The 15,304-nt window shown below is 37.0% G+C and overlaps 2 protein-coding genes across 5 annotated transcripts in view; one reads left to right on the plus strand and one right to left on the minus strand.

The window, feature by feature from the left end:
- dock1 (dedicator of cytokinesis 1) overlaps positions 1 to 15,304 on the plus strand; it is a 203,708-nt gene that overhangs the window by 88,868 nt on the left and 99,536 nt on the right. The window lies entirely within an intron of this gene.
- insyn2a (inhibitory synaptic factor 2A) overlaps positions 1 to 15,304 on the minus strand; it is a 41,257-nt gene that overhangs the window by 1,553 nt on the left and 24,400 nt on the right. The window contains exon 3 of the mRNA XM_079595676.1: positions 13,485 to 13,556. Coding sequence (XP_079451802.1) covers positions 13,485 to 13,556 — 72 coding nt within the window. The remainder of the gene's footprint in view (positions 1 to 13,484; positions 13,557 to 15,304) is intronic.

Below are 15,304 nucleotides of genomic sequence, written 5' to 3' on the forward strand. Positions count from 1 at the left end.
TGCAAGTGTGCTAAAACAGTGCATAAATTCATATTTGCCTATTATTTATTCTAATATATATGAATCATGCACAATAAGACCAATACATGTTCAGTTACTAGGGCTGTCAAGTGGTTAATTTTAATCTAATTAATTTCATGATGTGCAGATTAATCAAATTAATCGCAAATTAATCTCACATCAGTTTTGGCTTAGACATGTAAAGTCATTATTGTGTTAGATGAGAGAAGCATTGACAAAAATGAGCTTGGAGAGATATATTTTGATTCAACAGAATTTATTACACATAAATCTTGAAGGCTACAATGTGGCCACAACATTTTTTTATTCATAAGCTGCATCTGAAGTGGCATTTAGGTATATTTATACAGACTGTTTAATGTAGCTCAGAGGTGGCATGGATATAAATGAAATATGAAATGAAACTCTAAATATGAAAATATAAAGTCATTCAATCATTCATTCAACCGATTCATTTGAACAACTGATTCATTCAGGAATGAAGCAAGTGATCGTCTTTATGAATGGTTCACTGAATCAATCACTCACTCGTTTAGTTAAAAACTATTTTCATTGTTCATTGAAATTGTGTGAAAACAGGCAATATTGACAATTTAGTGTCTAAAATGTAACACAGTATTAACTTCATGTTCTTTGAACTGTTGAATAAAATCAATATTACATTTGTAATCATGCAGATATTCGGGATAAAACAGCACTCTTGCTCGTGTGATTGCTAAACTATATCATATGATATAAATATAAGGCATTTTTTGCCCTCATATCTTGAATTGTAGTGGCATTTTAACATTTTATTAGGCTTCATCACACAGTCAGTCGTTGCCCTGCATCATGGTTGTAACTAAACTGCAATATAAGATGGCGTACAGGTCCGGGCCAGGGAGGGTGCATTAAAAGAGTTCATCATTTTAGCACATAATTTGTTTTCCATTAATGCATTAAATCGACCTGGTGTTTAAAAGTATTTAGGGTCAATGTTTATTTTATGGCAATGTGTTTTCGATGGCTAAGAGGTCATATTGGCTTTGCTGTCATGAGCTATATATATATATAATGATGCTGAGGTAGGTCCTAAAATACAGTTTAATTGCATTTATATAAATTGTGATAGTTTTTAGTGCAATAAAAACCTTCTAATTTCTCCCCAATATCTAAATATGCATATATTGAATCAAAATATGAAGCCTATTTTAGGACCATGAATACATTGTTGTTATTATTATTATTTGTCTTCATGAAATTGTCTTAAATTTAGACCTAGTTTTCATTATGCAAAATATCATTTCTAGTTTACTACTTTTATATTTTGGTATGAAAAATCAAAAGAAAAAAAAACATAAATCAGAGAAAAGGCCATGACCCTTATTTATTTTTTCTAGGCTTTAGGTTTCTCCGCCGGACTGACAGTTCTTCTGCATCATGACTTCAGCATTTGTGTTTGTAAATGGTGCATTGTATAAGGGAAGGAAGGTAGCAGTCGCACAGTTTCCAGATGGACTAAAGCTGCTGTTTTGTGGTACTTTCCTTTAACGTAAAGCTGTGAATTAAGAACGTCATGTTCAAGGAAGTTTAATGATCTTCATTGTTTCTCTCCGTGTCCCTGTAGAAAATAGTTTATAGAGTTGCTGTCCCTGGCTGTGTAAAGATAAGTGTGAGTGTGTAAGCTCCTCCTTGGGTGCATTCGGTCTCTGCGGGTGTTGCATTGTGGGATTTATCCTCTGGCGCGTCCGTCTTATGTGCCGGAGATAATCCAGCGTCCACTACACATCTGATTCCTGGGATGAGTCACATTAAACTCCACGATTAGAGAGCAGAGATGGAGAGATGGGGTGAACGAGTGAATGTGTGAGAGAGAGAGAGGGATGGTGGAGCGAGGGATTATATCACTTTAGCAGACTGAACAAACTTCTGTCTCGTGAAGGAGAGAGTGTTTGTGCACTTACAGACCTGCATGCAGGATTTGATCTTTATATTTCCAGTTCTGAAATGTGATTGGATAAGCCATTTTCAGAGACCTTGTAAAAAAAGTACCGGCTACTTATCAAGTTTTCTGAAGAAAAAAAAAAGTTGACAAGGCAACATGAGAGCTGATTGTGACTGATGGTTGATATCATGCTGCACTTTACTTTATTTAATTATAGCAAAGAAGGGATAAATAATCAAAAACAGACCTTTTTTTTTTTTACCATATTTTACTCATTTTGGAACTGACACTTCTTTTAAATAGTCAAGTGATTATGAAAATTTGTAATATAATAGATTTGATTTGATAAATGATATGAGAGAAAGCATGACCTTCAATGCCTTAATGTTTCAAATGGGTTTTTTTTTCTCTCTTCTTTTGCTAGAATATCCAGTCTTCATATGTAAATATGTAAATGTAGGTTAATGGTACATTTCTGTGAATATATATATATATATATATATATATATATATATATATATATATATATATATATATATATATATATATATATATATATATATATATATATATATATATTTTTTTTAACTTTTTCTCCCATTTTTTTAAGAAAAAACATCCTGTCTAAATGTTTAGATTTTCAGTTATCAATAGTCCGGAAAAGCAATATGTTTCTCTGTGGTAATGAAGTGAAAAAGACGGGTATCCCTGTCTCGCTGACAGAGCGTTCAGATTACCAGATGGAAAGAGACATTTAACACTCTCTACATCCCAAACCCCCTGTTCAAAATGCATTTCCGAATGTGACGCATCAGCATTGATGCCATTTATTTTGCAGACGGCACCCAGAGAATGCCATTCAACATGTGAAATGAAGTCTGTCTTTGAATCACTTGACAGAGAAATGCATTGCTTTCCTGTTGATTTCATGCACTAGATTGTACAAAGCATCTTTCAGAGGCATGTTCATTTAAAATTAAAAGAAAGAAAGAAAGAAATGCACTGAATTGCATATTGTAAGCCAGTCTATATTTAAAGCAATGTTAGAATCTGTTGAACAGCGAGTGTTTGGCCTGAAAGTGAAAGGTTGTGTAAGGTGTGTGTGTGTGTTATTGAGGACTCAGCATGTTTGTGCGTTGTGTGTCTGGCCTTTGCATTCAGGCATAGTGCAATGCAGCAATTAGCAGATTAATCTCACCGCACAACCGGGTAATTATGCCCTTATCAATATGAGCATGTTCTCGCTACAGAGAGACATGTAGAGATCACTCATTACCTCAATAAGTCTCAAGAAGCGGTTTGAACAGAGCTGAGTTTCTCTGAGAGCTTCTCGCAGCCGCTGATCATTTGCTGAGTGATGATTGTGCTTTGTAGTTTCATATTGCTGGAGAGATGCTTTTTATGTGAAAATCGGATTCCAAACATTTCCATTGCACTCACCATGAATGTTTGTTTTTATAATTATTATAATTTTATATGTGCTGTTTTTATTTATGTGCATTTTTGTATATATAAAAAATCCACAAAAATTCCAATAAATAAATACATATAAAAATATAATAATTATAAAAACAAACATATCTATATTGCAAAAATTATATAAAAAGTAAAATAAAATAAAAACTTATATTAACAATTAAATAATTAAAAAATGACAGTGTTGTGTTTATGTATCTATATGGCTGTGGAAATATGAAAAAAAAATCTATAAATTGTGTTTTCGCTTAAATCAGCATATGTTGTCAATCCCCCCCAAAAAAATCTATATTTCTACTTGCATGCTAACGGCTCTGGCCTGATGGAGCGTGTGTCCGCTCCGTCAACATTTCTAAACCGTTCTCACACTGATCTTTATTGCTGAGTTCTCTGTGATTGATCTATTTTCTTAAAGAATAAATCATTCTAGTTTGCTAAAGAATTAACCCCATTTTCGACTCCACAAGCTTTTAATATTTCGGTTTATTGGGAATATTAATTTAGTTCTCTGACTTGAAGTGCGGGCTCATTTTCTGCCGAGGTCATGACGTACTGTACAGTGCGCACTATTTCTAGCTTTCGAATCACAAATCAATGTTTAATATTTCTCTCTGGATCAATACGGTTCTCCACAGAATAAACTAGAGCATCATTAGAGAGCAATGCAGTGAAGTGGCTGTCTAAAGAAAGTCAATATTTCATTTGAATTAGAGAGTCGAGTACGTCGCAACCGCAACACGAGCCAACGTGAACGCAGTCGTCTGACAGGCCCAGATTCCTCTCGCTCTCTCTCTGACGCTTGCGTGGTGTTTCTCATTGATCGTTCGCTTGTCTCCTGCTCTCCACCCACGACTGTTGTCACGACCGACGCTTTTCACTGTTTCTAAGCTGCTAATTAGAAGCTGAAAGCCGTTGATAAGGCTGTATATCCCTGCTCATTGCCCCTGTACGCAGCTTAGCGCTGTATTCTTTTATGTGGCGTAGGCTTTCCTTCCCTTCATCCCTGAGGATGAGGAGTGGTTTGATCTCTCTCTGCTCCTCCTGTTTAAGCTCATTAACGTAGAGGCCCTCTCATCCCATTCTCATGGCAGCGTTTACATCAGTGCGGCGGTTAAGTGCTCACGGTGACCTGGTGTTCATCAGACGCTGAGAGAGAACAAATGCTTTTTGTTTATGAGAGGTAAAGAACTCACAAAATACTGCCACATCTTAAACCCATCGGTGTCAATCTCTCGACAGTGTCGTATGTTTTCTGTCTTCAACTTTCTTGACCGACTTTCAAGTTGTTGGTTGTCAAAAAATCTTGTTTAAAGGGATAGTTCACCCAAAAATTAACATTCTGTCATTAATTACTGACCCTCATGTCGTTCCAAAAAACTTTCGTTCATCTTCGGAAGACAAATTATATATTTTTAATGAAATCTGAGAGCTTTCTTGAGGAACCGATTTAATTTAGGCTTTTATTCACATAATTTAAGCCTAAATTCGATCTGTTCATCATATAAAGCGATTCGGTCTCTTTAGAAAATTTGGACTAAACCGCTCCACTCATATGGATTACTTTTACGATCTCTTTATGAACTTTTTGAAGCGTCAAAGTGTCAGTTGCGTATCAAAAAGATCTTCATGTGTGTTCTGAATATGAACAAAAGTCTTATGGGTTTGGAACGGTAATTAATGACATAATTTTCAATTTTGGGTGAACTATCCCTTTAAATTTCTTCCAGTCATCAACTTTTATGCATAGATTTTGAAAACCTTTTCTGTTAAGGCAATATATCAAATATTTGGTTTTGCTGGTCATATAAAATTAAGCAACATTGTGAAATATTGCAATGATTTTTAATTTATTCATTTTTATTTTGTCCTTTTATGCTGCTTGAATTTGGCATTGCTTTATGAGTTGTCCTTGTTTAGTGACTGGCATGTTTGAGCTTGTTAGCGGCTGAAGTTTAGTTGAAGAACTCAGTATAGTACTGAGACTGATGGCTTTATCTACACACACTTTGGGTACGAGTACAAAATCTGCGGGAATAAGTCAAATTATGTTTGAACCTCATGTCGGTTCAATAAATTGGTTGTGTGTAAATGTTTGTAACCAGATGCACTTTATATATATATATTTTAATTTTTATTTATGTAATGAGATTTGTTTGTGTGTTGTAAATTTTGATGTAAATTGTCTATGTAAACTTAGCTGCCTATCTTGGCCAGGACACTCCCGAAAAAGAGATTTTAATCTCAGTGAGTTTTCTTCCTGGTAAAAAAATAAAAATAAAGGTTATAAATGTGTAATACGCGCAATCCCACGCCAAAATTCAAGCCTAAGACCAACAATATTCATCCGGAGTTATTCTCTGTATGTTTGAATGAATCAAAAGATGCACAGATTCATCACTGAATTTAATGGAAGTCTCAATGTGTTTTTTTTATAAATTTTTTAAAGTTATATTTGACCTATATCATTTATTTTATTTATTGTATAACTGCATTGCCCTGCATTGGTGGCTCTTGTTTCGTATCTTATTTGCTTAGCTGTAAAAGTTTGTTAGCTTAATTAGTTGGCTGGTCTCTGGTGAGATTTGGAAGGATTTGTAAATGTGTTGTGTTTGTGTCAGTGTGCGACTCTGGCTTTGGAAAGGAAGCGTATCTGTGCCAGAGACAACAGACTGACACCCCAGTGAAAGTGAATCTGTCTCTCATTAGCACCAGATGCCCTCTCATCACTCACACCAGCTCGTGTCTGCGAGGCGTTTGATGTGGACCGCCGGGGGTTTGGGTCGAGCTTCGCCTGCTCGGATTCGAAATCGTTTTACGAGACGTTCTGCCGTCTGTCATGTTTGTTAGCGCTCGCCCGACCGGATCCCGCAGGCCCGCCGCGCGTCACTGACACTCGTTAGAATGAGAGGAACGCACAAACACACGCAGAGATAAAGAGCGCAGGTCGAGGCCTTCAGGAGGGAGATGTGGAGCTTCTGACGGCCGGGCTCGTGTCTCAGGCTCATTAACAGAGGACAGCGTGACCAGATAATCATCTGTGTGTGTGAGACACACTCCGAAGAGCTTTTAATGAAACCTTCATTACTCTCTCTCTCTCTCTCTCTCTCTCTCTCTCTCTCTCTCTCTCTCTCTCTCTCTCTCTCTCTCTCTCTCTCTCTCTCTCTCTCTCTCTCTCTCTCTCTCTCTCTCTCTCTCTCTCTCTCTCTCTCTCTCTCTCTCTCTCTCTCTCTCTCTCTCTCTCTCTCTCTCTCTCTCTCTCTCTCTCTCACACCTAAACATGCTTCTTTCATTTGTTTTTGTTCTATTTTTTCATAAAGCAAGACGCTTTCATTTCCTTGAGATATTTTTTTTTTTTGTTACATCTGCTCCATCACTTTCATCTTGGTGGTTTTAGAGGACTCACTCGAACTACCTTGTAGTTCTGTAGTCCTTGTACTGAGAGGCTTCACTGTAGCTCACGTTTGTTTAGACCAGAAACACACTGTATGCAAGGGTGCAAATGTCCGAGAAACGTATTGGAAGATCACGGTAATTTTGAACATAAGTACATACGAGATAAACTCAGATGTATGTGATATTACACCAGATGTGTTGTTGTTCAGGTAACCGATATAAACATTTCAACTTCAACTAACATGTTTAGCTTTGTGTATTAATTTAATTTAATTTTAAATATTTTTTTTAATAAGTAATTTATAATTATTTATTTACTTATTAAGTAATTTTTTTTAAATAACATTTATTTGTGTGAAGAGATAATAAGTAAGATTAAAAAGTAGTAATAAGAGATAAAAAGTAAAACTACTATATGTAGTTTGGCACTCTTTTACAATGGCCATACCAATGCAGAGTGAAAAACTGTAGTCAAGTTCCTTGGAAAAGTAAAACTAGTAGTAAAAAAGTAGTTTTACTTTTTACCGTTTTTCACTCTGCGTTGGTATGGCCATTGTAAAAGAGTGCCTTACATATTATCTAGCCATCCTAACACCGTAAAGATGTGATCATGAGACATTTTTGGGACAGTAAGCAGCTAGCAGCACCCTAGCAACCAGTCAGAATGCCCTAACAACTGCCTAGCAACAGCCTAGAAACCACTCAGAACATCGAGGTGCATGAGGTTTCTACTTTTTAAGTTTGAAATCAAACAAGATTACTTTTTCACCACACGATCTAAAGCTCCAATCTCTAGCTGCTTAGTATTTTTGCAACCAGGCATAGAAGGGAATATTGTAAAAAAATATATATTTTCAGTAAAAAAAAGGAATCACAAAATTCAAATAATGCAGATTGTGATATATTGTACAGATATATCTTGCATTCCTATTTTTTGCTCGCTCGTTTCTCTCTCTGTTTGTAAGGTATTAATACAGCTGTCCATCATACTTTGCTTCGCTCTATCTACAGATTAAACCGTATCTCTCGAAAGTGTGCACGCGCACACACACACAATGCGCTCTCAACACCCACCAGCTTCACTGTGGTATCACCGTAGTATCTATAGCAACCAGCCGGCTGTGAATAAAGCCAGAGTTCCTGCGTTAGCATGAAGAACATCATTACTCTAGCATAAAGGAGAGGAGCGAGAGAAAGAGAGATCTCCCGGTGTCTCTGCGCTGAGCGTTTAAACATCTCTGTAATGTAATCATCTCCACTCCCTTCAGCTCGGCTCTAATGGTATTTCCACGCCGGCGTCGTGTGTGTGTGTGTGTCTCTGCTCTGTGCGGTTCAGTCCAGCTTCTCTGGCTGGTCAGAAGAGCTCTGAACGTGAGAGATCAGTGAGAACACACGTGTCGGTCATTTTACAGGTGTTGGACAAACATTCGACAATGTCAGTGCTGATTTTCTTATGCAAAAGTGCCCATAATGTAAGAGTGTTGTGGTGTTCACGGTCAGCTTTTTAAAGATGAGGAAGGAGGGGGGTGCACTATATGCTTTGTATCAGTACTGTACCTTAACACAGTTATTAAACTGAATCGAGCTGAATAATGACACTATGTTCTTGCTTCAGCTGCTGATGTTTATATTCAATGTTTACGTCATTGATTGTGTTACTTTCCTCTTAATACTGTGAAGCTGCTTTGCTAGAGTTTCTGTTGTATAAAGCACTTTACTTGACATAGAAGAGGTAAAAATGGTTGCTTTGAGGGTACAATTTTAGCATTTCTCCCCTCTGGGAGTGCAGTGTTATGAATCAATATCTTGATGGCAAGAATCAATATTTTTGTGTGACTTTTTCCCATTAATATTGTTTTGGGAGGAAAAGAAGAGACTGAACAATCATATCAAGGTGAAACAAATTCAGTAATTGTTTATGTCTCTATATCACAAACGGAGGAACGCATTATGCACTGATGCTTAAAGGGATATTTCACTTTAAAATGAATATTCTGTCATCATATACTCACCCTCAAATTGTTTCAAACCTGTATGAATTTCTTTCTTCTGCTGAACACAAAGGAAGATATTTTGAAGAATGACGGTAACCAAACAGTTAACTGGTCCCATTGACTTCCATAGTAGGAAAAAAAATACTATTGAAGTCAATGGGACCAGTTAACTGTTTGGTTACCGACATAATATCTTCTGTTGTGTTCAGCAGAAGAAAGAAATTCATACAGGTTTGAAACAACGTGAGGGTGAGTTTATGATGACAGAACTTTCATTTTAAAGTGAACTATCCCTTTAATACTTAGCCTGTTTGTTCAGATCACGGACGCTGAGGTTCAGCAATAGCAACAGTGATGCTTGCCTTAACATTATTAGGGCCGGTAGAATTTGTGGTCCCAACAGTTAGATCAGGATTTGTGTTTTGCGATCCCTTCAAGCCCTGACTATTAAGCAGTTATTTCCCACCAAATAGACCCTGTGGGATCTGAATCCCATCCGGACAGCCACATTAGGAAACGCAGTCTAGTGTGATGAAACGCGATGACATGGTTACCAGGAGAACAAAGCGCAGAAGAAGAGTTTTGGCTCGGAGCAGCTCGACTTAAATTGAATGCTCCTAAATCCGCTTTTATGGGAGCGCGATCTCTTCCCTCTCCTGAGTTTAGCGATCACCCCAGGGAGGGAAAGATATGCAATTAATTGAAATAGTTTGAGTGTATTTTTCATAAGAATAACAGATTTCCACAGAATTATGCACCACTCCCAAATATTACAGGTACAGTTTGGCATGATCGAAACATCTCTATAACTCCAGTATTATGCATTTCTTTCATAAGATTTGCTTCATATTTCAGCCTTTAAACTCATCCGATGCTTGCAGTGTCAATGCAAGTGTGTTTTTGCAGTCAGTGACGAGTCAAAGTTATATGGTAATCGATCTTGTGGCACAAATGCTGTCGATTGAGCTTAACTTGTATTGATCGCGGAACATTACTTTAGGAACGTCAGCCATGGGAAGATCCTTCAGAGAGAGTGAATGCCAGACAGAGGAGTAATACGGAGAGATGGAGGGATAATGATGCAGGAAATGAAGGGATGCAGAAGGTTAAACTGAAACTGTGGCTCGGCTCCAAAATCTAGCGAGCTTTCGTGTTGTCTACTGTATGCAGAAGTGTGTACCGGCACTGTAACTGAACTAAACCCTCATAAGCAACAACATGCATCTGTTTAAATCATCTGGCCATATCTGAACCCATCCTGATGGAATCAGCACAGACATTGCCAGAAAAGCAAGTCAGCGTTTTTCATGGTTGATCTGAACGCTCTACATCTGCTGCACAAAGAGTGCTTGACAGACTTTATTTGCAAACGATTACAATAGAGTTTGACAAACTTGTTGCTGTGTTAATTCTGTGATGCTCTATTTTGCATAAAAATACAAAGCATGCATGAAAAAGTCATTTTAATTAGATTTAGCTATGTTTAATCCCTTTTTAGTACTGTGCCTATTTAAGTATCACAGAATATTAATAATGAGCAATTCTCTCTATTCGTACACCTTCTTGGATGATTTTTTACTTTTATTTGCTGCGCTTTCTATGCTAAGTGTACACGCATCCCTGCCTTGCCAGTGTCCATGTAAAAATTATATGCTATCCTACTATTTATTAATATTTTGAATTACCTTTTATTTTTATTTTAGTTTACATTTTAGCAATTTTATTTCTCAATTCTATTTTATTTTGTCTTTTTTCTTTAATTATTTTGTATAACATTTTTAGTCATTTGTGTACTTCAGTTTAAACTTGTTTCTATTTCATTTATTTGCCAATGCAACCTTTTTAATTGTTCTGTTAAGCTTTTTAGTTTAAGTTTTTTTTGTATTTAATTTCAGCTTTCTTTCAATTACAGAAAATTTTAATATTTGTAGTTTTAGTTAACACTAACAACAAAGCTGCCTTGTGCCAATGGCTCAAATTTGTCCGAAACCAGTGAATAGTTTATCTTTATACGCTTTAGACCTGCCTCATGTTGCGTGCTCACTTGTGTCGCCTTCAATCTCTCAGTAGGCCGCACACACGGGTTTGGAACACAGCCTGATGTGAACGACAAACATGGATTCATTCAGAGCCGCTGCTGAGACTGAAGACCAGTGATCTGAGCTCTTGCGGTTTGTGTCATGAGATTCCTCTACCATATTATGCTAAGCAGAACACTTTAGCTCCTTCAGACCGAACTCTATTAGCATGATTTATGTGGATGTGAAGCCGTTCTGTGTCAGCGATGTAAACAAGAGTAGGCCTACGCCAAGTCATATTTATAAACGCGTGCACACAAGATGCAGATACCGTTTTATGTGTTGCATATTCATATAGTCTATTGTGATTGTTACCTACAATAAATCTAATTATTATGGATATATTTAGATAATACAGTATTTAATCATATTTTAATTATATATACATATTATATTTATTTATGATATATTAACAATTTAAAAGACAACATTATTACAACACTTTAGTTTAGGGTCCAATTCTCAATAAACTAGTTGCTTATTAGCATGCATATTACTGGAATATTGGCTGTTTATTAATATTTATAAAGCACATATTAATGCCTTATTCTGCACGACCATATTCTACATCCCTTTATCTCACCCAATACCTAACCTTAACAACTACATTAATAACTATTAATAAGCTGTAATTAGGAGTTTATTGAGGCAAACGTCTCCGTTAATAGTTAGTTAATGGTGAGAACTGGACCCTAATCTAAAGTGTGACCAACATTATGTAATTGCTACATTAAATATAAATGTATAGATTTGCCTGGCATAAAATATTCCCCGTATAAAAGTGCTGTATTTCATTAAATCTATTAACTAACAAATAAACACCAGCACTGGCATGAACTATCCAAACGGATCAAATCAGTGGGATAGATAGCTAATAAAATGATCCGTTGAGCATGTTGCTTCAGGACTTTCTTCTGCCACTCGGCTCATCCAGAGAGATTGGTTCTCTCTCCTGTCGAGTGTTTTGACTGGGCGGCGTGTAATTAGATTGTGTTTAATCCTTGCCTTCGCTTCAAAGAGAGCTGCTAAATTCGATTGTGTGTCTGTCGCTGGTCTTCTGCAGTGAGCCGCATCTTCTCACCGGAGAGCCGGTGTCGATCTACAGCACTGTCCCTGAGACGCTTCTCACGCTTATGCTACATCAGAGTGAATCGTGCAGGATATCTCTCTTTTTTTCCGGTTTGCATGCTTGTTAAATGGCTAGTTCTTCCAAAAAAGCACAACATGCGATATAGAAGTCATTGGTATGACTCATGTGCGTTCAAGTCTTGTGAAACTCTTTCTGTAAGTTATCTTGCATTCTGCAAAACAAGCTCTCTGGCGATTACTACCTGTCAATTACCCAGAATCCCTTATGCACGCACTTCAGCTCTCATTGCACTTTAAGATGGCCATCCGCCCACTGGAGACAAAAACACTCTGAGAAGCGCTTAACAGTCTGACCTTTACACACTCAGACACACTTTTCTGCTCCGGCTCCTCCTGCAGAATGAGTGCGTCTCACTCAAGTTCACTCTGCTGCTTTGAAACGATAGGATGGCGTTTTGTCATATTGTTTGTGTCTGTCCTGTCTATTGAATAATAACTCCATCTATACCTTTAAGAAGCGCATGCAGACACAGATTCTCAGCCGCTGTAGAGCACCTGAAGTCAACTAATGAAAGAAAGAACGAAATGTATGAATGAATAAACTTTATGCAATTTTTTTTCCCATGCAATGATTGTTTACACACTGCAGATATGATCACTGTATCTAAAAATACTTAAAGTAGAATACACTTACTTGAGGAATAGTGAGGACCACAACTAATATTATTTTAGATATTACTTTATATATATATATATTTTTTTTAATATTTGTTATTATTTGAATATTGTATTTCAATTCTTCATAAAAAAACATATATATATATATATATATATATATATATATATATATATATATATATATATATATATATATATATATATATATATATATATAAAATAAAAAAAGTATTCCATGTTGATTTTATCTTAAGTGTAGATGACAGATTTTCTTGTTTTAATTCTTTGCTTAAAATAAGTGAAATAAAATTGTAATACCTTGTGCAGTGCTGCTTTTCAAGTATATTTGTTGTGCAATAGCCAAGCACAATTTATATTTATTTGTATTCTAGCCTCTAGCTACAGCGGAATAAATATTAGCATATTGCTTTTTTTAAAGACTTAATTCCGTATGGACACTTTTATGCAACTTTAAGGATGTTTTCTTGTCCTTAAATTAGTATGAACGGTTGTTAAATGCAAAAGAGTTGCATACAGATTCCTCAGAAAAAATAACATCATGCATATGTGATTGGACATGGCCTCAAGTAAAAAAATTGTTTTAATATTCGAATGAGATATTCCTTTAAATCCATTGAATGTTGTCCCGTGCTCTGTGATGAGGGTGTCCCACTAAGGTCCTTAATCTATTCCTGTCAGCGAGAGTATTTCCTCTCCTTTATCTCGCTCATTACTCACACAATCTGTGATTAGGCTGAAGTTGATCTTTGTAAGCTCCGCATGCTGTTGTAGCTCACTTGCTCTGGCTTTAAACAAAATGCAGCAACCAACCTGTAAATAATGCATGCGCTGTTCCGACACGTGTCGCAGTTGGCCGTGTCCTGTCCGGTCCGATAGGAGAGCCTGTGAGGAGATAAAGAGAGAGGACGAGTCATTACACAGGCTGTTTGGCCGCTCCGCCTCCCCGTTCTCCGCTCCCTCGTTCACTCTGTCGTTCCTCATTATCAGCTCACGGTCAATACACGCAGTGGGAAAGAGATGTTAGCATTCTTCACACCCGGCGTTCTGCAGAGGACACGCAGGACGCCGACTGTGTTTGTGAGTGTAATCAGAAATGAGAGAACAAAACGGCCTTGAAATTTTTGCACGGAGACGCTGCAGAAATGTCAACGCTCGACATTGTGCAGGTTTTGATGCTGTGTTTGTGTGATAACAGGAGGTAAAATGTGCTGATACGTGTGGCGTATCGCTCTGCTCCAGACTCTAGTGAGTGCTGTTTTACGTCTACATAGGCAGCGGTCATAAGATAGCATCCTGACTGCAATGAAACTTCACAAGAGACTGCCTTTTACAATTAATTACAAAAATGGAGTCATATTTGTATAAACATTGTATAAGCCCCTATAATAGGAGTGTAACGGTACACGTAAGTCACAGTTCGGTACCTCAGTTTTGGGGTCACCGTTCGATACATTTACATGTCCAGTTTACTCAAATTGATAGATTGACCAATGCTGTGCTGTTAAATGCAATGTCTGTTTTCAAACGCATTGGTTTGATTACGTGTTGTGCGTAGCCTACGCTGTCATTTTAATTTCGTGTGAGGTTTTTATTAACATGCGGTGAGCATGGTGGATGCACAAAGTTCAATATTACGCTTTTTGGAGAAATCACGGAAAGATGAGCGAGAAGAAGAAAGATAGGTGCCAACCTACATCTGAGCCTGCTTCTCTTTTCCACGAGGAGACACCGGACACTTCTCACTTCCAGGACACATGTATTTCATCACTGGACTGTAGTGAGACTTACGACACTAATCGGCACAATGCCAAATGATTTTGTCTCATTATAACAGTGGAAACATCTTAATATACTCCGTAATTTATGGTAATACAGATAAGAGTAATATATCATTCGAAACTATAAAGTGTACACTCACACTCAAAAAATAAAAACACACAGGATGACGCTTTCTGCCATCCCAGTTTCCTTTCCGTGAGATTTGTGGAGTGTCACAAAAATTAATCTAAATCCAAATGATTTTGTCTCATTATCATGAGTTTCAACAGTCTCAACAGTGGAAACATATTAATATACTCCGTAATTTATGGTGATACAGATAAGAGTAATATATCATTCAAAACTATAAAGTGTACACTAACAATAAAAACAAAACTTTGCTTTTGTAAAATAAAGAAAACACACAGGATGACGCTTTCAGTTTCCTTTCCGTGAGATTTGTGGAGTGCGTCACCAAAATGAATCTAAACTCAGCGTGTATAGGCTACTAGCAATCTCTTGCGTGCCATCTGAAGTCTTGTTTTGGGATGTGCATAGATCATCTGCTCTCTTCCTGTTGTAGCGGTTAGCAAACAGTGTTGCATTACGGCGCTCGCCCCCTTCTGGATTGGAGTGTGGATCGCCTGTGACTGACTGTATTTGTAGTCTGTCTGTACGCACCGAACTGTTACGTCTGTACCGGGACGATTCTGGACGAATAAATGTTCAGGTGCACCCCTATTTTAATCGGTTTTAAATGAAGTGTATTTGTCAGAAATTATTAGAATTTTATTAAAATATTTAATATCTTAAATTAATATATATTACGATATTTTATTTTCAGTAACGCTGAGCTCACCACAAAACGCTCA

The sequence above is a fragment of the Phoxinus phoxinus genome (assembly GCF_949152265.1).
Source record: "Phoxinus phoxinus genome assembly, chromosome: 21".
In the NCBI taxonomy this organism is placed as follows: Eukaryota; Metazoa; Chordata; class Actinopteri; order Cypriniformes; family Leuciscidae; genus Phoxinus; species Phoxinus phoxinus.